The 23414-nt window shown below is 45.8% G+C and overlaps 1 protein-coding gene across 11 annotated transcripts in view; it reads right to left on the reverse strand.

Annotated features, from left to right (window-relative positions):
• The window catches only part of PALM2AKAP2 (PALM2 and AKAP2 fusion), a 499300-nt gene that overhangs the window by 347366 nt on the left and 128520 nt on the right, over positions 1-23414 (reverse strand). For 6 of the 11 annotated variants that reach the window (XM_028493676.2, XM_028493675.2, XM_028493682.2 and 3 more), the window contains one exon: positions 2664-2709. In XM_028493676.2, coding sequence (XP_028349477.1) covers positions 2664-2709 — 46 coding nt within the window. Of the gene's footprint in view, positions 1-2663; positions 2710-3208; positions 3240-17515; positions 17566-23414 lie in introns of those variants that run through there. The other 5 variants (XM_055087035.1, XM_055087034.1, XM_055087036.1 and 2 more) reach the window with 2 other exon arrangements.

The raw sequence follows: 23414 nt of genomic DNA on the forward strand, positions 1-23414 counted from the left end.
AAGAGTACCCAAGAGCCTACAGATTAGAATCTCCATCTATCTGCTCTTCCTCTTGGAGAGGAGCCCAAGTTGGTGAAGAGATAAAGAATCATTCTCTTCCTCCTGGGGGAGAGCGGGGTGGCGGGTGGGGGGATGAATTGGGAGACTGGGATTGACAATATATACACTAATATGTATAAAATAGATAACTAGGGCTTCCCTGGTGGCGCAGTGGTTGCGCGTCCGCCTGCCGATGCAGGGGAACCGGGTTCGCGCCCCGGTCCGGGAAGATCCCACGTGCCGCGGAGCGGCTGGGCCCGTGAGCCGTGGCCGCTGAGCCTGCGCGTCCGGAGCCTGTGCTCCCAAAGGGGAGAGGCCGCAGCAGAGGGAGGCCCGCACACCAAAAAAAAAAAAAAAAAAAAAAAAAAATAGATAACTAATAACAAAAACAAACAAAAAAAAGAATCATTCTCTTCCTCCTTCACATCTCCAGAGAGACTTCAGGAGGGCTAGGCTCTGGCAGCAGCCTCGTGAGCTCCTGAAGGTCCCCTGAGAACCCTAGGAAGGTGACAGGAAGAGGCAAGTTTGCAAAATTTGGAGAGTATGCATTAGACCAAAGCACGGCATAGAACTATTTACTGATGTGGTCACAAGCCCCTCCACCCCATCTCTCAATTCTCTCTTTCTCTGTCTGTCTGTCTGTCTGTCTGTCTGTCTCTCTCTCTCTCTCTCTCTCTCACACACACACACACACACACACACACACACACACACACACACACAGTTAATTCGCTGTTAGCAAGTCTGCACTAATAACAACAGACATATTCATTGAGGCCGAATCATTCATGAGAATCATCAACACCTTCCCAGGTACAGGACAAACTCAATTCCACAACAGAACAGGCATGAGAATTCCAGAAGACTGGCTAGATCTTTCTTGAAAGTCCATTTAGCCTCTACTGGGATTACCCAGCCCCGCTCGGAAAAGGATGGCCCAAGTGTAAGCTGCTACTGGCTCCCTGTTCAGAAAGCAAGTCCTTTCATGAGGCTCAGCTGTTCCTCAGGCATCCAGTAAAGCTGGTCATGCAAAGGCAGAGAATGTGACAACTGTTGGAAACCTTCATCGGCCTCCGATGGGAGCAACTGAACATTCTCCGGAGCAGCCACTACGTGGACAGTTAAAGCAGCCTATTATTCAGTTTATATAAAACACCCACCAGCTACATGGCACCAAGAACTGAATATCTCCATTCTTATCAAGTTCATGACATACTGGCCACACTGCTGGGTCACTAACTCTAGAAACCGTAAACAACCTCACTAACCATCAAAATACACATACTCAGAGGGAAAGGGAAAGAAAAAAAAAAAAAAGCCTTCCTGAATTCTGAGGACCAAGTTCAAAGATTGCCCAATGGGCAAAAAAGCCATAGCATTCAACAGTGCCAACAAACATCTCTCTTGCTTCAGCTGTAAAGTCTCCAAGACATTTTAAGATTTGAAGACTTTGATAAAGAGGATCTCAGAGCCACAGAGACCACATCAAATGCTTCTTTAAAAAAGAAGAGTCTGTATGCATTTCCCAGTGAAGGATCCGTCCAAAAGGTTTTAAAAACACTTTAATATACTTTGCTTCCAAAACATTACACACCATTTCTCCAAAAAATTTATATGTGTTTCCAGGGAACTCCTGGACCAAAAAGAAAAAAAAAAAAGTACTTAGGTAAAAGAATGTCTGGCGATTCTTTTATGCTAATATGTTAAGAGACCTTCTCTTTTAATTGCTATTATTTCATATAGCAGCAATCATTCCCTCATCTGAAAAGGAAATATATAATCCAGCTGTGGTGGCTCCAGTAAAAATACCACATCTGTGGATCATTGGCAGTACTGTGGCAGGATTGCTCAAATTTAGGCAGCTTTCGAGCTCTTTTATACCCAAGATGCACGTGGGTACACTTTTCTGAGAGCGCACATAAACTTTGCCAAAACTGGTTGCTCCTTTGTATGCTGAAAATAGGTTTTCAGATGATCCACACCTAGAAGGAGGCTCTCTTGGAATATTATTCCCAGGACCCAATTGTTCTAAGAAGTCCCCAGACCATCCCCACCCCCACCCCACACCCCACACCCCGTCCCCAGGGTGATGGCTTGCGCCAGTGCCCTTGTCAATATCAGACAGAACAGGGAAAATGAACACTCCCGCTTTCAGGGAGGAGGTTCTACCGCGTGGCTGGCAGTGGAGCTGATTGCTGGTTTTCCACTTAGCACACCAAAAGCTTCCGCAGAGTGGATGGCTGCCACCGTTCTGGTGACCATTCCCGCCATTCTCCAGTGTCTGAAGTCAGAGTATTACTGAGCACTGGGTGGTAATATTCCAGGAATCGCCTCCCCACCCCCACCCCTCATGCTCCTGTTTAGTCTTTCCCCAAAGCCCAGTAGCAAGCATCTTATTTCTAAGCCAATCTTCCACATTCAAATCCCCAGCCCAAAGCGCGCCCTGGGGCTTCCCATCTACAGACCGTAAAGGAAAAAGCAGCGTAGCTGAGCCTTGACAGACTTTTATCCCCAAAACACATGTCCTGCGGCTACTGTGCTGGAATGTCGACGGCCCCGAAGCACTCGGGGTCCTCTTCCATCCCAGACAATAGAGCAAGAAAATAAAATGAAAGTGGACTTACTGCTATGGCTTGCAGCCTTTCCTTGTGCAATTCCGCCTCTGCCATCCTGGAGAAGGGCACACAGGGAGGGAAGGAAGAAAGAAAAACAAAACACACGCTGTAGTCACCCAAGGAAATTGATGGACACCCCGGGGGGACTTTGCTAGAATCCCAGGGAGAGCCGAGGGGCGTCCGGGGATCCGCTTCGGAGGTGGCGGGCAGAGCTGTGTGCGCGGCTGGCTCGCCCGGCTCAGCCTCTGGCCCCCGCCCGCCCGGCCGCCTGGCTGCGCCCCAGCACCGCCGCTCCCTGCATCTCCCCGCCGCCGGCCGCGCCAGTCGGGGACGTGGGCCACTGGCAGCAGCCGGGAGGGCGCGCTCGCCCAGCGCTCGTCCTCCGCCCTGACGTCTCCGCGCCTCGCTCCGCCCCTGGGGTGTGGGGGACCCGCGGCCGCAGCCCCGGGCTGCTCTAAGCGGGCGGGAGACACCGGGGCTGCAGCCGCGGGGAGCGGGGAGGCCCCCAAGTTGCGGCCGGGCAGCGCGCGGGCGGGCTGGCACCCGGGGCGCACCGGGAGCCGCTAGGGCGCACGCTTGGTGCGCCCAGGTGGACACGTGCTCACTGGGGACGTGCAGACGCCAGCCCAGGGGCCTCTGGCAGAAAGCGGTGCCCCAGCCCGTCCTGCCTTCTAGCTCGTGCCAAACGCTTCGACTCCACATGGGGACATTTCCAACTGCCTCACCCCCATGCCTTAAATGGCAGGATCCTCAGCGGTCAAGTTGGCCAAGGGCAGGGTGTAGCTCAACACAGGCCATCCCTCTTGTGAGGCCGAATGTGGGTTAGAAAGACAACCGAGAGTTTGTAGTTATAGGTGCTCGGCTAGGCTGGGCTTGATCACTTATTAGCTGTGAAGCCTTGGGCAAGTCACTTAAGCACTCTGAACCTCAGCTTCCTCATCTGAAAAATGGAGTGTCTTGTCAGTGCTGAATGAGATAAAGTATGCGTATAAAGGTGCTTTGTAAAGGGCAATCTGTTCTGAACATTATCCTGTGACATTCTGGGCTGAAACTCTGAGAATCTTTACTTCTGTACTCAGTCTCTGAAAGGAAAAGTAGGATCTGGTCACCAAAACACTTCACCTCTTTACTGAAACAGGCAGCAGTTCTAAAGTGCACCTTTTATGCCAGGCCCTGGGCTGGAAATGAGAGATAGATAAGATCCAGTCCAAAAGGAAACAAAAAGCTAAAAACAAAATACGGCTTCACCTCCAGGAGGGGGCTGCTAGAATTCCCAACATTCATAAGCAAACTTTCCTCCATAAAATGAAATAAACATGGGGGAAAAAAACCAATGTGACCTCTTTAGATCCTTGATGACTATAAATGCAAGACTTAAGAAGGCATTTTGAAAGGTAGGCACATCAAATTTCTCCAAATCACCTCTTTCCTGGGCAAATTCTTGCAATTTCTACTAAATCACCTTTTCAACATTCAGAGAGGTTTCACCTGTCACTTGAAGAGCAATTACTACTCTGCCCAAAGACTGAAGCAGTCACCAAAACAGTTTCACTGATTGATGGTTTTCTCTTTCTTTTCATAACAGGCGTAGGCGGAGCTGTTTGTGTTATAAATCCAAAGCAACACCAGATTTGACATCCCCCTCCAGTATATCCAGAACTTCTGCTTTCTGGCTAAGACCCATCACTTTCTTCAAACGCTTCATTTTTCTCTTCACTTCCAGTGCCAGCTCCAGAGGACAAGTTTTTTGAGGGGTGTTAGCTCACAAATAAACAAAGCTTTTAGTACTTCGGCAGAGTGACTGCGTACCCAACAAGAGTAGAGAATACAAGGTGAGCGAAGTGAGACCAGAGAGATGGAAAGACTCAGCCAGAGTCATGGAGCTAGGATTTCAACTTAGATCAGACCCTCCAGAGCTCATGTTTATAACCACCAGGCACCAGGCTCGGCCAGTAATATGAAGGTGGGGCAGCCCCCGGTGACGAATAAGTGGTCCTTTCCCCTCCAGTTACACAGATATTAAAAAGGAATTAGAAGAGCACAGCAATGTGAATGCACTTAGTGTCACTGAACTGCATACTTAAAAGTGGTTAAAATGGTCAATTTTATGTTATGTATATTTTACTATGCTAAATTTTTAAAAGGCATGATGGAAGGTGAGATGGAGTGGAAGAAAGGCTTAGGCATCTTTTGGAAGTGACCAGTTGGAAAGCTTTGAATCTCAAGATAGAAGAATCAGGATTGGGGACACATACCTGGGTGTCATCTACATTGTGGTTATAGCTAAAGAAAGAATGGCCAGAGTAAGAAAACAGAACGAGAAGAGGAGAAAGCCCAGGAAAGGAGGCTGAGGAAGTATCAGCTGAAGATTAAAAGGAAAAATCAAGAGGGATGTTTCTACAAAAAGCCACAGCAGGAGGAAAGGGTTTTTCAACAGAGTCAGGTGGTTTGGAGAGGTCAAGAAAGATGCAGACTAAGAGGCTTGGGCAGCCAGGAAGCCGTGGGTGACATTGAGAGAGCTGTGTGTGTGGGTGGGTGAGCCTGTAAGCAATTACAGAGACTTGAATGAGTGAGAGGTGGGGAAGGAACATCCTTGAGTACAAACCACTCCTTTCAGATGTTTGGATGTGAAAGATGAAGGTGGGGGGGTGGGCAGGAACAGGAAGGTGGTCTATGGGAAGCAGAGTCAAGGTGAAGGGTTGTTAGATCAGGTGAGACTTGAATGTTTCAGGGTCAAAGGGAATTAGGCATCAGGGAAGTGAGACCAAAGACACAGTCCAAAGGGAAGGTAAGTATTAGGTCTCAGATTAGACCAGAGGGCATCCAGATGAGCACTGGTGGCCAAGTTAGGCTTGGAAAGATGGGGAAATGAAGTAGCACAGAAGATGGAATGGGTAAAGATGAAGTCATTTTATTTGAAAGAGAGAGAAGTTGAGGGAGAGTATATCGGAAGCCTAGTTTTCCCAGCTGACGCAAGGGCCATTGGTTGAGCCTGATGGGGTGTGGGAGGGGACTTCAGAAAAATAGAAATGGTTTGTAAAGAAACTGTGAGAAATGGGAACAATTAAGACACGTTTCCCAGTCAGTAGTATGCATCAGAATCTCCTGGGTCACATTTCTCTGAATGCATGTACAAAATTAAATATCTATGGGGTGAGGTAAGAGTTAGGGATGGATTTAGAACCATCGTACTAACTGGGCTTACTAGGAGTAGACAGAAGACTTATGACCAATTTACTTCCTCAGTGGCTTTTAACCGCCTGAGACCCATGATATACCGGGCTCCTGTTTACTCCCTGTTGAGGGCTGTCAAAGCAGGGATGGCCAAAAGTCAAAGGAGAGAAGAAATTCAGAATGCTGGACCCTGGGGATTTGTCCAGGGGGAAATGTAGCAGAATCTTCCACATTTTTTTTTCTGGCTGCCCCATTTGTGCAGCCCTTTCCATCTTTGGGGAATTCCCATATTATGAGCCATCGTGAGATTCAGAGCTACTTCCCATCACGCAAGCCGGGAAATGCCAGACACTTGTTTCCCAGGTCCTCAGAAGCTATGACATGGCGTGCAATCTGGGCTTAGTTAGCCATGTGCACTGGCCAAGGACCTTGAAGACACAGCATGAGAGAACTCTTTCAGGCTGGTTGCTCATCTTTGGTCCCGCCCTTTGCTCAAGGCTCCTTCTCTAGCCTTCCCAGCTATTCTGCCAGCTACGTTATACACTTTCGAGTCATGCCTTCTCTGCTCCTAGCAACTAGAATCAGTTTCTGCTGCTTGTGACTAAGAACCCTAAATGAAACAGGAAGGCACGTGAAGAGCAGAGAGAAAACATTTTCTCCTCTTCCAATACTTCTCCCCTCAAAGCTCTAAATTTTAGCATTTTGAAATCATCTAACCCATTACAAACACAGACACTTATAACCCAAATTATGCCATTTCTTTCATAAACTTTTATTGTAGAGCTATTCTATACTAGACATTAGGCTATGGCTTGGTATTACAAAGAATTCATAGTCTAGTGCTAATATTGGTGACTTTTTGCCCTCCACCCATTTGAAATCTCAAAAGATCTATTACAATGGGTGCTTAACGTGTGTAACAAATCACTAGTTCTTGCTGGGACAGTAAACCGTGTTGCATAAGCACTACCCGTATTGTCTAATGGTTTTTCTGATAGATGCTGTATTGTACAGCATTATATCGAGAGAATACAGAACACTAGATTTGCGAAATAGATGTTTTAGTAATAAAAACTGCAGAATCTCTTTTAGGGTGTGAGTCCTTTGAGAACCACAGATGATCACAGCCTACTCCCCTGTGGGGAAGACGGTAGCTCTGTAAACTGAGAGGGAAATGACTTGCCAAGACCCATTGAGTGAGTAAAAGTTACAGTCTTGCTGAACAGAACCTAAGAGTGTGAAACTTCAGAGTAACCTGAAGCTTTCCATTAACAAAAGTAATTTTAAAAGGATGCCAGGTCCTCCAAAATGTTTGTATTTGTATCAGCTCTCTTTTGCCTAGGATCTTTTAGAATACATGGTCATTAAAAACATATGTGATGGCTGCACAGGATCAAAAGGAGGGGGACAGTGCTTGGAGCCCTTTTGGCTCCTGTGGTTGTGAACAATTTGGGAAAGTTGATGGGATTTCAAGTATGTGATGTTTTTCTCAATAGGATTCAAATGATAGATCCATAGAGAGAGTCCCCATGGTGCAAGAGAGTGAAAGAAGCTAGAAAACAGGGCGCCAGTATGGGAAATAAACTAGGCTGGATGTCACTTAAGGTATAGATTGACTAAGAAGATTCAAAAAGAGCAACTAGAAATCCATCTAAAAATGAATGGTAGGGGCTTCCCTGGTGGCGCAGTGGTTGAGAGTCTGCCTGCCGATGCAGGGGACGTGGGTTCGTGCCCCGGTCCGGGAAGATCCCACATGCCGCGGAGCGGCTGGGCCCGTGAGCCATGGCCGCTGAGCCTGCACGTCCTTAGCCTGTGCTCCGCAATGGGAGAGGCCACAACAGTGACAGGCCCGCGTACTGGAAAAAAAAAAAAAAAAGAATGGTAGAATTTCTATCTGATGGCCTCATTTTCTCTTGGCTAGCCTTGGCAATGTCAGTTGATCAACACTGTGAATTGCTGGAAGAAACCAGGGGCTATAAGGCTATAAGGAGAGCATACAGGAATTAGATCTGGATGGTCAGGGGTCATTCTACATTCACCTTGCTGGGATATTCAGATGTTGATAAAAATTTTGAAAAGTGGGACTAGGAGGTGGGAGGTGGGCATGACACAGAGAAAAGGCATGAGCTGTAAAGACAAGTTAGAATCCCAGCCCTCAGACTCACCAACTGCACCAACTTGAATTCCTTTAGCTCAATTTCCTCATCCTTAATGGGGGATAACAACTCTAACCTCATAAGGATATCACAAGAAATCACAATAACAGATGGAAAACGCTTGAGAGCGGCCATAGTAGGTGCTCCAAAAATGGCAGGTCCTAATTATACAACCCAATTACTTCTTCATTGAAACTGTCATAGACCAAATCAAGTGAGTGACTTGATTGTATCTACCCTTTTATGTACGCTTTTCTTCTTGCAATGCAGGCTTTTTCTTTTAAGAAAAGGGGTGAACTATCAATATTCTTTAAGTTTGCCACATTAGTAGGTACTTCTCTTTCTTCATCTTTTAAAAGGGAGGATTCTGCCCTGTGTCATTTATTGTCTAGAAATTTCATTACCAGGCTCCCCCTTTAATGATTCATAGACACCTACAGCCTTATCTTTTGGAGTAAGTCAATTTAATGATTATAAATAAGAAGGAATGAGAAGGGAATGCTTAAGAGGACATAGATTAAGCCCTAGGAAAAGATGGAAAGAAAAGCTGAATTGTGGAGTGTTTTGAAAGAGAGCTACATGCCCACATATTAAAGGTGCTCCTTGGTGGAGTAGATTCAAGGTTTGGGTGTGAATTAGCTACAAAGTGGAAAAGTCTTTGGGAAGGCCAGTCTGGTTATCTGATGCTGGTAGACACAATCAGGTCACTGGCTTCCCAGAGAGCTTAGGGGCCAGTCTACTTTGCCTTCGTACAATGACCATGAAGTGCCCGGTCAGCTTGGAATCCCTTTTTGCAGTGGGGCCATCGACACTTTCATTGTTAGCCATGATTCAATCATGCCGTACACATCCTGCAAGTCAGCACTGCTAACAAGAGAGAGATTTCCTGTGGGTTTGGCAGTGTAGGGGCAGTAGCCTATCAGTTAAATCCTGTTTGCCCTCCTGGCTGGGAATGAATAATGAAACGGGGAAAGCCTAGCTTCAGCTCCTACCACCTATGGATTGCTGAGCCCTTCTGATGCCCTTTGGAGTGTTCAGGGTTTCAATCCTGCATGCCCACCCTTCATACACTCATACACTGGCAAAATGGATCCAACTTGTGTTTGGCCCCTTGGAGCCGGTCTCACTGAGCGGTAATAGCCAGTCAGTCTCAAAAATTGCTCCTTACTAAGAGCAGTATGGAGGTTCCTTAAAAAACTAAAAATAGAGTTACCATACGATCCAGCAATCCCACTCCTGGGCATATACCCAGAAAAGGTGAAAACTTTAATTAGAAAAGATACATGTACCCTAATGTTCACAGCAAAACAATTTACAATAGCCAAGACTTGGAAGCAACTGAAGTATCCATCAACAGATGAATGGATAAAAAAGATATGGTGTACATGTACAATGGAATATTACTCAGCCATAAACAAGAATGAAATAATGCCATTTGCAGCAACATGGGTGGACCGAGAGATTATCATACTAAGTGAAGTAAGTCAGACAGATCTATATCATATGATATCGCTTATGTGTGCATTCTAAAAAAAAAAGATACAATGAACTTACTTACAAAATAGAAACAGACTCACAGACATAGAAAACAAATTTATGGTTACCAAAGGGGAAAGGGGGGAAGGAGGATAAATTAGGAGTTTGGGATGAACAGATACACACTACTATATATAAAGTACATAAACGACAAGGACCTACTGTAGAGCACAGGGAACTATACTCAATATCTTGTAGTAACCTATAGTGGAAAAGAATCTGAAAAAGAATTAATATATCTGAATCACTTTGCTGTACCCCTGAAACACAACACTGTAAATGAACTATACTTCAGTAAAAAAAAGAATGGGATGTACAGGTTGTCACTTCAATTTGAACCCATAAAAGCTACTCTCATTCTCCAATGCAATATTACTCAGCCATAAAGAGGAACAAAGCTCTGACATCTGCTAAAACGTGGATGAACCCTGAGGACATGATGCCTATTGAGAGAAAACAGTCACAAAGGCCACATTTTCTTGATTCCATTTATATGAAATGTCCACGGAAGGCAAATCCATGGACACAGAAGTAATCTGGTATTCTCAGGGGAAGAGGAGGGGACACGGAGAGTGACCGATTAGTGGGACAGGGTCTCCTTTGGGGCGATAAGGATGTGCTGGAACCAGACAGAGGTGGTGCTTGCGCAACATTGTGACTGTGATAAATGCCACCGAATTGTTCCCTTAAAAACAAAACAATATTTATTTAACAATAAAAAACCAAAAAAAATTTCTCCTTACCAAGTGTAACCCTCCCAGCTGAGGCCTCATGGACAGACAGCCTTTCCTCAAAGCAGCTCAAGATAGAGTAGAAAGAGCCAGACAAAATCTCAGCCCTAGGTCCTAATCCTAACTCTGCCAACTTACTGTGTGACCTTAGACAAGCAACTTAACTGCTCTAAGCTGAGGTTTTCTATTTGTAAACTGGGCACAGAGATAGCTAACTACCCCACAAGGTTCTTGTAAGGATGAAAGGAACTCATGAATGAGAAGGTGTTTTGAGAACTAACTATAAATGCTCTCAGAGTGGGAAGGGCTACAGTGAAAGGGATGCCTTCAAGGTTAGGAACTCAGGGACATAAGGACTGGGCAGTGGGGTGGAGGCAGGGGCTGGGGTGAGGTGATGTTTGTAAGACTGAGAGACATCCTGTAGCAGCCAGAGCCTCGGCCTACCAGGAGAAAAGACTCAGCTAGCACATAAGACAAAAGAGGCTTCCAGATGTCTGATGGGTTTCTAAGACAATCAAACCAATAAATGAAAATGCCCAACGCCACCTAAGGCTCTCTTTGCCTCCTTAATGCTCCTCAGTCACTCAAGCGATTTCTGCTTTATCCAGTCAAACAGCTGCACTTCCTGATCTCCATATTTAATTAGCTTCGCTAAATGCAGGATAGGCTGTGGGGTCCAAGGATGCAGTGGAAGCAGCAGAGAGAAGCAGGAGAGAAGGAAACAGAGAAACTTGGATCTTTTCTGCCATCTGTGTGTGTGTCAAACTTAGACTGGAAAGCTACCTGGTCCATGTTTACATGAATGTGCCCTCCTTTCTACATTCATTCAGAGCTAAGTTTATACCAGTGGAGGGAAAGGCATACCTGGGGAGGTGGGGATGGAAAAAGAGTTGACGCAGAGGCGTCTGCTTGACTGGGAGCCAGGAGCACTGAGGGGGGTGGGGTGTGGGCAGTCCCTCTGGGAGGCCCCAAGGATGAGGCCTGTGCTGACTTGACAAAGGAAGGTGTGTTGTTTTCTGCTGAGGAGGGAGTGAGCGCGAACAAGACATCAGATCATGTATTAGAGATAGCAGTCCCCTGACTCTCACGAGCCCCCAAGTCTGGCTCAACCCTTTGGGAAATGGACACTCAGCTGCTCTCCAGGCCTCCACAGTGAGAGCAGTGTCTGTCCCCTGGGGAAAAGCAGCCGGCAGGGCCGCTTCTGAGGCACAGTTGAGCTTGCCTTCTGTACTGATGTCACTCCCGTTGTTTTCTCTCCGGGGACAGCTTTCCTGGGGTGGGCGTGGAGGACAGGGAGGTTGTTGCCTTCTAGGATCTGGGTTGGGTTAAGTGCTGTGCACCCACATCTGGATGTCAGATTGTTGATGCCTGCGCTGGGACCCAGGTGTCTCCTGTCGGTCCTTCATGATGTCCCCTCTCCCCACTCAGTTCCTCTCTTTCCTCCTCTAGTTCCTCACCTTTCACTCTTCCCTAAGTCAAGCCCTGGTGACACCATCTTTTGCAAGTGGACAAGCCATCACCATCGAGAAAGCTTTTCCTGGGACCAGAGAGCTCTCTGCTAGAATTGAAGATCTCCCGCTATAGACAGGCAGTCCATTTCCCTCTGGGGCTGGGTCCCCTTGTCGCAAGGAACTCCCCTTTGTTGGGATGGGGGAGGGGAGGCCCCTAGGGTTCTGGGATGGTTCTCCTTTGTTTCAGGCTCAGAAGTCACCATAGCATCTTGCCAGAGCTTTACCCTGTTTTTAGTCTCCAGTCCCCATACTCCTCCCCAGAGAACCTGACACCTTCTTCATCTGTTTGTCCCATTCCAAATTTGGTGCTTTCTCATACCACGAGCTATGCCTGGAATGCAGCCTCCCCCTCCCTTTTTCTGACTTTCCAAGTCCCCTCTTGTTAACTCTACAGCATTCCAGAAATCCCACCCCCTCAGGGTATGCATGGTGGTCGCTTTGGGAAGGAAAAGTGGTTATCCCTCCCAATTTCTAACAGAGTGTGTGACTTACACATTATTTACTTAACTTGTCACTCTCTCAGTTAACTCAAAAATCATCAAGTCAGAGCCCTGAGGGAGATCTCAGATACATCAGCGTCCCACAAGCCACCAGGATGGTTGTTTGCATGTAACAGAGCTACTTAGGTTGGCAGGAAGCATGGATTGGACAAACTGGACCTTAAATCTCAATTCTACCACTTAATGACCTTAAGAAATTTACTTCTCTGAGCTTAAGTTACTCTGTCTGCAAAACGGGAAAGATATCCGTATCCATTTTACAAGATTATTGTGACAATCAAGTGATATAATGTATTCATCATGTACGTAACTCCTGACATATTGAAGGTGGTCAACGAATACTCCTATAATCATGACCATAATCTCATTTATTCATCAATATCTGTATCATTCTGCACGTGCTTCTGCCTTGACGTGCCTGTGTCTGAGTGAAGGCTCCTAAGTCACTTGTCAGCCCATCACTGGCGGCTATGGACTGCATGGTTGTGCCCCCTCCCATTCAAACGTGGAAACCCACATCTCCAGTGTGATGGAGATGGGGCCTTAGAAGGCAATTAGGTCATGAGAATGGAGCCCCCATGATGGGATTAAAGAAGAGGCAGTAGAGAGCTTGCTATTCTCTCTCCTTCCTCCATATGAGGACACAGCAAGCAGACAGCCGTCTGCAAACCAGGAAGAGAGCACTCACTAGCAACCCAATCTGTCGATACCCTGATCTTGGACTTCCAGCCTCCAGAACTGTAAGAAAAAAAGTTTGTTGTTTAAGCTGCCCAATTTATGGTAATTTGTTACAGCAGGCTGAGCTAAGACCCCAGGTGTGCCAGATATGGTCCTCAGACTATACCAGCACTTGCTCATGAATACTCCCGACTCTTGCTTCTTCCCTCTAGAGTTTGCTCTCCAAGGTCTTTCGATGCTGTGCAAACGTTTTTGTAACATTTTGGCTTTGCCAAATTCTTATCACGAGAGACTGAAGGAGACAAAAGTGCAAAGTGTTCTACGGGGTGATTTATGCTACCACCTAGAACAGTGATCTAAGCTTGGCAGGAGGGCAGATCACAGAGTCCTTTTGAGAATCTGGTAAAAACTATGGACTTAAGGGCAATGCACATGCCTACGACATTTTGTATACAATGTCTGAGCTTTCTGGAACCCCCTGAATTCTTCCATGGACACTCTTAGAAGAACCATGGACCTCTGTTTAAAAAACAGAAATCTTCTCTGGAACCTAGAATATCAGAGGAGTTGAGAGAGACAGGAGAGAGTTGATTTATGAGCCGGGAAGCTCAACCTGGTTATTAATGCAAGAGACCGGAAGTCTGGGTCTTTCCTGCTCAGCCCTGTCACCTCCTGCCCCCACCAGGGACCTTGTCAATGGCTGCCCAGGCTGCCCCCTCTTCACACGGACAGCTGCCCTACCTTAGTTCTCTTTCATAGTTTCTGGCAGAGAAAAGGCACAGGCGCCAATGAACCCCCTTCCTGGGCATGAGCTATCTCTACAGTGTTTCTCCCAACCCAAAGCTTCCTCAGACCAATGCCTATCCAGCAGTTAGTCCTTCTAGAGTGGCCCTCACTGGTCTCCCTCAGAAGGGACCTGTCTTGCATCTGTATACAGTAAGGATCTTATCAATCCATTCTTGCTTCCCAGGATTAGGTTGAAACTGTTTTCTATTCTAGGTGGAAACAATAAAAACAAAACAAAAACAGATATCAGAACCCGGAGTTTGAACAGAATAATAAAATGGCTTGTCCACATCACCCTCAAACCGTGTTAGGCTCTATCCCATCAGGCATCTTATGAGCAGCCTCCAATATTCAAACTCCACTTTCCAAAGGCCTGCCCCACATTCCTGCCTCCACCGCTGCCGGCTGAAGTCATTTGACTTCCATTTTGGAACTTCCAGTGAGAATTCAAGCTTGATCCCAAACCACTGGCCTCTCCAGCTTCCAAGGAAAACAGACCGTTGCTGAATTATAAAGACTCTGTTAGGTTGCTGTGAGCCAAAACAAATGGAGCTGGCTTTTCCTTAATAAGAGGGAAGCAGCCTTTCCAAGGTGGTGACCTAATGAGGCAACCGACAAATAGGTGTCAGGTTTCAAACCCCACCCCCGTGGAAAGCCAGGCAAAGGACAATGTCTTTCAGGATGAACTTCGACTTCGACTTCGGAGCAGCTTGGAGATTTCACACTTAACCCTCTGAGTAAATGAAGTCCTAAATTTGATAATCCTAGTATTTAGAAAACATTGTAACAGCCCTAGTCCATAGAGAAAACATTTATTTGGTAAGAATATGACCACTGGTGGAAAAAAATGGGCAAAGATACTCTTTTGCCATTGTACTTTCACAGGAGTACAAACTAGTATTTTCCCAAGTTATAATAAAGCAGAAACAAACTGAGTTATGAAAAAGCTGAAAGTTTCCAAGTTTCTTTCTCAATTAAATAAAGGTCTGAAGAGCATTGGAGAGAGAACAGTTTGAATTTGAGTGTAAAAGTTTTTTGGGTTTTTATCTTTAATAAACACTGATGTGATGCTTACTCTGTCCCTGGATCCCTTCTAAGTGCTTTGCAAACATTAACAGATGTAATCCTCACAACTGCCCTATGACGGCAGCATTATTATTATACCCATTTCACAGATGAGGACACTGAGACACAGAGAGCTTCCAGTCACACAGCTCTAAGTGGCAGATGTAATAATATCAGGTAACCTGCTCATGCTGTTGGACGCCTGTATCTGTGTGGGACTATTTAAATGTTGGGAGGATTTATCTGCATAAATAAAACGCACTTGAAAGAGGTGAAAGCGATTTCTTTTCTTTTGAAGTACTTGGAATATTATCCTCTCTGAGGGTTAAGACCTTAGATAACAACAATAAAAGGGCCAGAGAGCTAAGCCAACTTCTTCCATCATTCCTTTCTTTATTTCTCTCCCCCCCTTCATCCCTTGTTTCCTTCCATCCTCCCTCCCTCCCTTCCCTGCGTACATATTGGGCACACACGTCACACCAAGCATCATCCCAAATGCTGGGGATCAGCAGAGAGGAGGACAAAGAAGCTGCCTTTTTGCATTTCCATTCCAGGGAAGGGAGAGGGACATGAAAAGTAGGAAAATCTACAATCTAACTTCAGAGATGTTCTGAAGTGGGGATGAAGGAGCGACACTCCATCAGAGAGACCTGAATACAGAGCGAGTGACAGAGCTATGCAAATAGTGAGGGAATTGTGTCCGGGGCCGAGGGAGCAGCACACAGGAAGGCTCTGCGCCGTGAGTGTGCTCAGCATCCACTGGAGTAGCAGCCAGGAGGCCAGTGTGATGGTGGCAGAGGGGGCGAGGGGTTGAATAGGGGGAAAAGAGGCCAAAGAGTGGCCCGGTCAGATCATGGCCTTGGGAGGGTTTGGACAAGCTGTGAAGGGATGTATTTACACCTTCAAAAAATCACTCTGACTGCCCAGATGAGGGAGGGAAGATGTGAGCAGGAGATCAGATGGAGGACCATGCAGGATTCATGTGAGAGAACGATGGAATGGTGTGATCATGGTAGACAGAATAATGGTCTCAGAGATGTCCACGCCCTGATCCCTGGAGCCTGTGAATGTGTTACCTTACATGGCCAAAGGGACTCTGGCAGAGTGGGCATAGGTGGGTACTGATGGAACCAGTGCCTGGCCAGATCCAGGAAACCTTCACTCCAGGGCTGGGGGAGAGGAGTGGCAGGGGACAAGAACCCAGTATCAACTAAAGAGAGGGGACACGGACCCTTTGAGTTCAACCCCCAGCTCTAGTGCTTACAAGGTAGAGTGTAAACTTGGGCAAATGACATCATTTCTCTTAGATCAACACCCTTGATCAGAAAATGAAATTAATAGTGCCTGACCCACATGGGTGTTTTGAGGGCAAAAGGAGATAATCCATGTCGAGCCCTGTGCCTGGCAGGTAAGAAGCACTCTCACAAATGCCAAGTGGCAGCTTTCCTACAAAAGGTGTTGAGTGCCATGGTTAAGAGCATTGGTGCCAGGATGCTCTGGGTTCAAAGACCAGCTCCATATTTATTAGATAGGGGACTCTGGTGATGTACTTAACTTGCGTCAATTTCGTCTTAGGTAAACTCAGGTTAATAATATCTACCTTACCCGGTACATGGCGAGGTTTGTGTTGGCTTTCATTATTCTGGTGATGAAGATGATAAATAATGCATGCCTTGTAAAAATGTAATTAGTGTTGACTCCAGGTCTTAGGAATCATAAAATATGATATGAAAATCTAAAGGACAGTTTTGTCATATAAAATTAAGAGTCTTTGTAATCAGATATTTCAGTGACTCCTAGTTTTGCCTGATCAACATGCAGTGAAAGGATGATGTAACGTTAACTACACACACGGTAAATGAAGATGCTCTCGGCTTTGCCTTCATCAGCGTGATTTCACGATGCTGGGAGTCCCACCTCATACACTCAGGCAGCGAGGGCCTCTGCCTACAACTTAAACCTCGGAGAGGGTTGCTTTGAGGAAATCACAATGAGTTTGCAAGAAGATGCAGATGCAGTCTTGGAGAACTAACATCCTCTGCCTGTTAGCCAGCTCAGATTTTAACCTCCCACTCCCTCCCTCACCTGGTTTGACCGTAGGCCTCTGAGTCATTACACCTGGGCCAGGGACTGAGAGCCAGGGACTTGGGCATTTACCGATGATTGGAAAACCCCTCAAGACGTCTGTGCCAAAAACAGAGGCCACAATAGTATCCCTACTCGGCGGGGTAATTTTTTTTTTTTTTTTTTTGTGGTACGCGGGCCTCCCTCTGTTGTGGCCTCTCCCGTTGCGGGGCACAGGCTCCGGACGCGCAGGCTCAGCGGCCATGGCTCACGGGCCCAGCCGCTCCGCGGCACGTGGGATCCTCCCAGGCCGGGGCGCGAGCTCGGTTCCCCTGCATCGGCAGGCGGACGCGCAACCACTGCGCCACCAGGGAAGCCCTCGACGGGGTAATTGACTCAGCAGTTTAGACACAGACAGATGGCCCTTCTATGGGCAAAATGCTGACCCTGAACTCCATAATCTGAGGTGCTAAGTGCTCAATGTGCAGCATTTCCTTAAATGCCTCTGAAAGGACTCCTGGGACTGTAATGAACGTTCATTTGACACATCTTATCAGGGAGATCAGAGAGAGCCACCCTGCCTCTCCTCCCGGGGTTTGGCTGCGTTAGGGAGGGATGGGGGAGCTTCCGGGAAGAGTGTGGCAGTAGGATGTGACAGACCTGGGTATAACCAAGAACCACATGGCCTCCGTCATAATCGGCCCCTGTGTTGACATCAAACCGCCGACCAAGCTGCGGGTCTTGTCTGCTTGGCCTCAGGTTGTACTCCAAATCCTCGCTACTCCTTGTGTGGTCTGTGGACAGCAACATCCATGTCAAGGTTGAAATGCACCTTCTCGCCGGCCTGAAACCTACTGAATCAAAATCTGCATTTTTGTAAGATCCCCTGGTGATCTGTGGGCAGAGTCAAGTTTGAGAAGCACCGATCCATCTAGGGCCTGCTGGGTCTCAACTGTGACAGCACATTAGACCCGGGCTGCTTTAAAGTAATACCCATCCCTGGGGACCCACTTCAGACCAACTATATTAGGGTCTGTTTTCAAATTTTATTATGCAGCTGGGATTAAGAGCCACTGATCCAGAGTTTCACTGATGATGATGATAGCAAAGATTGCAGGTAAACTTATTGAGAACTTACATATGTCAAACTCTTGTTATCACTATATTAACTCATCACAGTCCTACAAAGAGGTACTATTATTTTCTCCACTTCAGAGATGAAGAATTAAGAAACCTAGATGGTTAAGGTCACAGAGGGCAGACGGGGCAGAGACGAAATTTGTACTTTTAACTTCTCCGCAAATCACTGAGCCTGCCCCAGACTGACTTTATCAGAATCTCTGGGGGTGGGGACCTAGGGACCCACATTCTAAACTTATGTACCAGCTGAATCTTTTTCATACTAAAGTGTAATATGTGAGAACCCCATTTTATCTGCTCCAGAAGGGGCTTCTTTAATTTAGGACTTTGGAAATTGAGAAGAATCAGAGTACTCTGGGGGAGCTGTGATGAATTTGCTCAGCAAATTTGGGTATCATGTACTGGTATGTTTATACACAAAGCTGTTCATAATTTACACTACACAGATACAAGTAGTGTAGTGAGTAGTCACACTCACGCCTCTAAAAACTGTTCAGATCTTCTAACCACAGATGGTGCCAGCTTTAGTCCAGGTTTCATCCTGTGGTTCCACGTGATCCCTGACTCAGAGTTTTCCTTTTCCCAGTTGTTAGCCAGCCATCCATCCATCCATCCATCTATCCTCCCAGTGATTCATCCACCCATTCATTTATCTATCTACACATCCAACCATTCTACCCATTCATTCATCTGTTTATATATCCAACTGTCCATCCAGCCATCCGTCCATCCATCCATTATTCAACACCTTCCTTTACTGTCCTGGCATTGGGGTATAGAGTTGAGTAAGGCACAATCCTCAAGAAGCAACAGAAACATTAACACACTTTTACAAAACAATAAAGTTTGGTGACAGGGACAAATCCAAGATGCACTGGGGGTAAAGCGGGGGAAGCCAATGCCGGGTGTCTGGGGATATGCTGCCAGAGGAGGGTCCAGGAAGGCTTCCCAGAGGAGAGAAAAGGAAAACTGAATTTCAAAGGATGCACAGGTCCTCAGTAGGGAAGAGGATGCTCCATAGGGAGAGGGGAGAGGCTGTGCAAGGGTCAGGAGGCACAAGAGAGTGCCGTGTGTTTGGGGCGCTAGAAGCCACCCCGTTTTGAAAAGGGATGTGCAAGATGGAGGAACGTGAGAGATGGCACTGCTGAGATGAGGCAGGAACCAGGTCACGGCTCTGCTCAGCACATCACATGTCCTCCTGCGGGTGAGGGGAGCCACTGAAGGGGGAAGCAGGGAAGTCACTTTGGAAAGATCACTGGGGCTCCTTACTGAGAACAGACTGTTGAGTAAGGGAGTCTCCCTGGAGGCACGGAGACGATGTTCAGACTCTAGAAAAGAGATGAGAAGCTCCTGAATTGAAAATAATGGTTATGACCACTGTGATGGGTTGAACAGTCCCCGAAAGATATGTCCAAGTTCTAATCCTCGGTACTTGTTAAAATGACCTTATTTGGAAATAGAGTCTTTGCAGATGCAGTTAACTTAAGGATCTTGCTACGACAGACAGCATCCTGGATTGAGGGTGGGCCCTAACCCCAACGTCTGGTGTCTTTATAAGAGAAAGGAGAAGGAGATTTGAGACACACAGACCCAGAGGGAAAGGCCACGCGAAGACAGAGGCAGAGACTGGAGTTAGGCCGCCACAAGCCAAGGAACGCCAAGGATTCCGGCAGTGACCAGAACCTAGGAGAGAGGCATGGGGCAGATCCTCCCTCAGGGCCTCCAGAAGGAACCAACCCTGCTGACACCTTGATTGCAGACTCTGACTTCCAGCACTGTGAGATAATACATTTCTGTTGTTTTAAGCCCTGCCACCCACCCCTCCCCTGCCAGTTAGTGGTAGTTCGTTACATTTGCCCTAGGAAACTAATACAGCAACTAACATTGACTACTGACTCTGTGCCAGGCACCCCATGAAGTACTGCATAGGTGCTGGTTCATTTAGCAAACCCCACATTCCATAAGGTAAGTATATTATCATCATTCCCATCTATCAGATGAAAACACTGAGGCAGGCAGAAAACACTGAGGTTACAAAACCAGTAGGTGGCTGAGCAGGTTTTTCACGCAGGCAGTCTGGGAGCAGAGCCTGTGCTTTCAGCTCCCTGGTCTAATGTCAGAGAGATGGAGACGAAGGAGCAGACTTGAGTAGGTGGGGAGAATTACCAGGACCTGGCAATTCACCGGGCATCTGAAGGGTGGCAGGAGGAATCGAACCTCCTGGATTTCACGTGCTGCAGTGCCTCCATCCTCTAGTTTACATCAGCCTCTGTTTTCCACGCCACACCACCCCCCGGGATGCGCTCACCTGTCCAACTCTCTAGTCCTGCTCTTTGCACCTGGTTCTCAAGGCGTCCTCCTTGGCTCTCCCCATATATGTCCTTAAAATGGCTCTACTCTTGTTGATTCCCTGGACAGTGGTCTCACTACCTCCTTTTCTCACTTTCGGTTCTGGCTGTTCTTACATCTTTGAGCTCTAGCCCGGCACTCAAACTTCTCCTGACCCTAGAATCATCATGTTTATTCTGGTTTCTGCTCTCAGCACCCCTGCCCCTTTCCTCCCACTGTCCCCATCTCCTTGTAAAACGAGGAGGCAAAGCATCCAGGTGAAGGGCTGGGAGGAAAACCATGTCTTCCAAGGGAAAAGGTTACATACTTCCTCTACGCTGTTTTCCTCTTTCCCTTTTAAAAATTTCCCATTCTCTCAGCCCAAGGCTGAGACCAAAAAAAAAGCATGCAAAAATACTTTTTGCTCCTTTATATAACTTAGGTTTTTTTCTGGTCCACAGTGAGTGAATTACATTAGCCTGGGCTGCAATGATAAAGCAGAGTGTGCTGTTTGTTATTGCCATATAGATGTGTACGCTGCTATTTCAAGAAATTGCCAGCTCCTACAATTCCCTCTGTGGGTCTGGGATGGTAAATCTGCCAGTGAGCATAACTGATTGATTAATTGAAAGGTGGGTATTAGCACCGTTCCACATGTCTAGTTTTAAAATGGTCTTTTATTATACTCTAGGATAAAATTTCATTGGAAAGGTCCAGGATATTAAAAAGACAAACATTTTAAATTAAAAAAGTAGAAACTTAGACCTACAACCCAGGTGCCACTACACTTCCACTGACCAAAGTTCATTGCCAAAAGTGGAACCATTTCGGAGACATAATTATGTAAAGGAATAACAAGAAATTCAAAGGCTCAAAAACTTCCCAGAGTTCTCTGAAATAATCTGGAACCCCCTTTGGGAAGCACACAGGTTTATATGATAGAATACCATGTAATACATTGTTTATCTTTGTTCTTAGACATCATTTCACGACATTCTACAAAGTGATATTATCATCATCCTGACATTTTCATCTGCTTTCAGACACTCAGATTGTTTTTAGAAAAGCAATCATCTTATCTGGGAAGAAATTTGCCATGTACCTTGTTGGTTTGCCAGCATCTTAAAATACCCTAAGATTAGATTTTCCTTTCATTCCAATACTATTTTATATATAGACTATTTTGTATTCAAATATAGCAAAGATATTAAATATTTATTAAAATTGTTTCTAGGTATTCATATTAAGTTCACTTTACCTAGGGTTGACTTTTACTCCTCATGGTCTAGCTATAGAACATAGTAAGTAATGATTAACTGACTAGTGCCTCTGGAGTGGTCTTTAATGAACATAAACCTTCACTCAAATGACAGACAATCCAAAAGGGGATAGCTGGAACTTGCTCACACTCACTCAATCCATGTGTTGCGATGACACAAAATCACAGGGATTGAGAGATAACTTGCATTTTCCTTTGAGTAAAAAAAAAAGGAAACTTATTAAAATAAGAACAATGTAACTGTTGAAAAACTCCCAGTGAGCTAGTGGGAAGGAAAGTTCAGTGCATTTGCACTGGAAGGATCAGAAAGGTAGATTCCTCTTTCATTGGTTCGTTTAACAATATTTTAATGAGCACCTGCTATATGGTGGGCACAGTACTAATTTCTGGGCTTCTAGTGAATGAGTTTCAGGAAGAATGAAGAGGGAAACTCCTTCTGGGGCTTACGGATCTTTTTGTTAACTCTCCCTTATTAGACTTTGGGGAAAAGGGAGCCCAGAGAAATCCACAAAACAAAGTCTTTCAAATCAGAGCTCAGTTCAAGGCCAGTATTCCACTCACTAGGGTTCTGTCTGGGGACAAGCCTCTTAAACAATCTGAACCTCAGTGTCCTCATCTGCAGAATGGAAATGATAACAATTTATAAGACTGTCATGTGGATTGCACAAAACAGTGGGCACACTGGAAGTGCTCCAAAGTAACATTTTCTAAGCAGTAAAGAATATTATAATAAATATTAACTGTGTTTCTGTCTCTCTCCCTTCCTCTTCGCTCCTGCCTTGTGGCCATTGCCTAACCACTGGCATGATTTTGGTGAGCAGGCCTACTTAGCCTAAATTCCACAAAGCAATGAGGAAACTGTTTTCTCTATGTTTAACTGCAAAGTACTGTGGCTTAGAGTAAAAGTAGCCAGACGCAAAAAGCTACAGAATGAATGATTTCTTTTATGTGACATTCTGGAAGGGGCAAAACTATAAGGACAGAAACCAGATCAGTGACTGAGAGAGGCTGAGGATGAGGAGAGGGAACTGATGACAAAGGGGTCCAAGGGAACAAACAATCTGTGATGACGGAAATGTTCTGTATCTTGGTTTTGCAGGTGATTGCACACCTGCATATATTTGTCAGCACTCATTGAACTGCACCCTTGAAAAGGGGGCATTCAACTGTATGTAATTTATATCTCAATAAACCCGACTTTGAAAAAAAGAAGACTGTGGCTTGGGACCTTCAAGGTTTCCTTTAAGAAAAAAATCTATGATCAGTACAGGAAATGAGCAGTGCTCCTGGGAATACTCTTGTACAAAACTAACTATAATAAAGACAGACACTGATACTCCTCCTAAGAGAGGTACAAAGTTCTCCGGGAATTCAGAGTCAAGAGAAACATCCATCCTCGGACACCAAGGCATACTTTATGGAAGAGGCTGCATTTAAACCGGGCCTGAAGTGTGCAATTAATCACTGGGTTGTTGTTTTTTTTCCTTCTCTACCAACTATGATGAATATCTTAGACTCCAGCCTCTGTTTATAAATTGCTTGCAAATTTTATTATGTTTGATTATTCTGCTAAAAGTTTGTATATTGTAATGTATTTGCCAGAGATTAAATGATTCACATTATCTTGCCCCTTAAAAAACAATCACAGTTTTGAGGCAATGTTTTCTGAGTTTGTGGTCTTTAGGAAATTGTTTTTACATGTCCACTTATAAATGTTCTTCCATTCAATGAAATGAAGAACAGTACAATGTCATTAGAGGAGACATCATGACCAGGTGTAAGAGGTTGGAATGGGGTCCAAAAATTTAGATC

The sequence above is a fragment of the Physeter macrocephalus genome, chromosome 9 (assembly GCF_002837175.3).
Source record: "Physeter macrocephalus isolate SW-GA chromosome 9, ASM283717v5, whole genome shotgun sequence".
Lineage (NCBI taxonomy): Eukaryota > Metazoa > Chordata > Mammalia > Artiodactyla > Physeteridae > Physeter > Physeter macrocephalus.